Source organism: Sinocyclocheilus rhinocerous, unplaced genomic scaffold (genome assembly GCF_001515625.1).
Source record: "Sinocyclocheilus rhinocerous isolate Xijiao unplaced genomic scaffold, SAMN03320098_v1.1 scaffold2092, whole genome shotgun sequence".
Taxonomy (NCBI): Eukaryota; Metazoa; Chordata; class Actinopteri; order Cypriniformes; family Cyprinidae; genus Sinocyclocheilus; species Sinocyclocheilus rhinocerous.
The window spans coordinates 118,106-120,921 of NW_015634489.1; the positions used below are offsets into that span (position 1 = coordinate 118,106).

General features: G+C 40.7%; 1 protein-coding gene across 1 annotated transcript in view; it reads left to right on the plus strand.

Annotated features, from left to right (window-relative positions):
* LOC107745694 (collagen alpha-1(XI) chain-like) overlaps positions 1-2,816 on the plus strand; it is a 91,483-nt gene that overhangs the window by 38,463 nt on the left and 50,204 nt on the right. Inside the window, exons 15-16 of the mRNA XM_016559613.1 lie at positions 2,153-2,227; positions 2,641-2,724. Coding sequence (XP_016415099.1) covers positions 2,153-2,227; positions 2,641-2,724 — 159 coding nt within the window. The remainder of the gene's footprint in view (positions 1-2,152; positions 2,228-2,640; positions 2,725-2,816) is intronic.

Consider the following 2,816-nt stretch of genomic DNA (forward strand, 5'->3'; position numbering starts at 1 on the left):
ACCTGTGGTTGGCCTGGCCGTGCGTCACTCAGAAAACAACAGGCCAATCAGAAGAGAGGCTCATGAATATTAATTAGACAGGCCAAAATCGACCTGTTCTCAGCAGAGCTCCTGAGAAAGGAGCTGTAAAAATATATTGAGATGGTTTTTGGTACTTATACCGCCAATATATATTCTTAAGGACATCAAAACCTAAAATAAAACTCCAGAAAGGTGTAAAATATGGGACCTTTAATATCTCTGTTTCTAAGATATCTTATTCACTTACACACACTTATCACTTATCACTTTCACTTATCTTATTCACACACACACACACACACACACACATATATACCGTCCAACCTGACAGAACTGGAGAGGATTTGCAAGGAGGAATGGCAGAGGATCCCCAAATCCATGTGTGAAAAACTTGTTGCATCTTTCCCAATAAGACTCATGGCTGTATTAGATCAAAAGGGGGCTTCTACTAAACACAGAGCAAAGTGTCTGAATACTTAGGACCATGTGATGTTTCAGTTTTTCTTTTTTAATAAATCTGCAAAGATGTCAACAATTCTGTGTTTTTCTGTCAATATGGGGTGCTGTGTGTACATTAATGAGGAAAAAAAATTTACTTAAATGATTTTAGCAAATGGCTGCAATATAACAAAGAGTGAAAAATTTAAGGGGGTCTGAATACTTTGCGTACCCACTGTATATACCAGTTATAGGTAGCCCTGTCAGAACTTTCACTATCCTTTTCTAAATTTATTAGAGGAGTTAGTAGTTTTTGACTTCCACACAAAGACAATGGTAAAGTTTACATTGTTTAAAGCATCAAGAGAATAAGCCAATGGCAAGCAGCATGTTGTAACTATGTGAATGAGCAGATGTGTGTGTATTACAAAGACCTGGGAGGCCACGTTGAAACCAGATCTGCTTATAAATCCTCACTCTAATAACACTTCCAGAGGAACAGCAGACCGTATAACCTCTCATACACATTAACACATACTTATTCTCCCATTGATCCTTATGTCGGCACCATTTTTCAGAATAGCAAATGCGCTCTGTTGACTAGTACACAGAGAAAAGCTGGTCGGAAATTAACAAACAGCTGGATTTTTTTCCTCTTTACGGTGGTGCAGTTTGGCCTCTTCTTCTTCACCTCCCGCAGAGTTAACATTTGCAGTGCATTCTGGGAAACAGAGAGCACTCCCACCATTATTGACCTACGTCTACCAGCACAAAGGGCTTTTTGTCTGTGAGGGGAAGTGATTTACCACTCGCTTTAATGTCCATCATTTCCTCCTCGTACAAGGGCAAAATCTGTAGCTGAAAATGCCTAATTAACAACGATGGCCACTTCCCTTGATAGCCTGACCCTTTTACAGAGCACATCCTCACTGATTTATATACAGAAGCACATGTGCGCTAGGTGTCAGTGTATATGTTACATAGAAAGGACGTTTGCCCAGCCTTAAAACACACACACATGCACTCACACAATTACACCGTCATATGGGAACAATTTAAAGTGAGCCATCTGCAAGAGGAGCGTGACATGCCTGCTAAAGAGATCTCTTCCCAAAACTACCCTAGCAGCATTCCATCATATGTCTGCATGTGTTATAGTCCTCCCCGCTTTTCTTGTGGGGTGTAAAGTTACATTACGAGCACACACACAAATAAACAGTGCAATGAAAGGAGCTATAAACAACATAAAACATACATAAACCTCTGTGTAAATATAAAGCGAAATAAACTTAAGTGTATTATTATGGGATAATGATGGGCTTTAGCACATTAGCTATTTTTTTATTTCGGGGGTAAGGAACGCTGTGGAAATCTCCCGCAGTTTAGGTGCAATTTGCGAAAGCGCCACAGCATTTTTCTCAAAAGAATTTAGTCAATTTAGAATTTAGGTTTTTTTTTTTGGACTGTTTAGGGATTTTGAGTAGATTTAGGTGACCTAACCGACAATTTAAAATTATCCTACAGTATTTTTCCTTTGCTCATGAGCGGATTGGTGTATTTTAAAATTTAAAGAAAGAGTCTCTTTCCATGCCAATAGTTTTTTATTTTGTACAGCCATTTTCACATTCGTTTTCCACACAACCTTTCCTTCTGTTCTCCCTCCTTGTTTTCTCCTTCTCTCTTCTTCTCTCAGGGCCCTCCTGGTCGTCCTGGTTTGCCAGGCGCAGATGGAGCTCCGGGGCCCTCTGGCACCATCCTCATGTTGCCGGTAAGCTCGTCCAACCCATACATTTCCAATGATTGTGATTAAAGACAAGATTTTCTAGACCACATTCTTAGAGAAACCACCAAACTTATCTCAAAATCAGCTGCAAATGGCCACTTCCTCTAACATCAGACAAATTACTATCATTGTAAACGTCCAAGTAGGTTATGGATTGTTACAGCTGCAAAAAGCCCTAACCCCACCCTGTAACCCCACTGCACTCACGCTACACCAAGCAGTCTACATTAACTCTACACAAACTGGCACTTTGCAGCCCAGATGCAAACCCATAATGACAAGACCGTTGAAGCCGCTTTATGTCGTAGGGACTCCAGTGGCCCCTCTTAATTCCAGCATGCAGTAAAAGTACTGAAATAAACTTGCGATTTCTGTGTTTGTGGATGTTTCTCTGACAGTTCCGCGCTGGTGGAGAAGCTTCAAAAGGTCCAGTGGTGACGGCACAAGAAGCTCAGGCCCAAGCCATCCTTGCCCAGGCCCGGGTGTGTACCCTTGTTCATGTTGCCCTGAATGTTTTTTTTTTTTTTTTTTTTTGTTTGAAAAAAAGGGTTAAGAACTGCCCCTTTTTTGCATT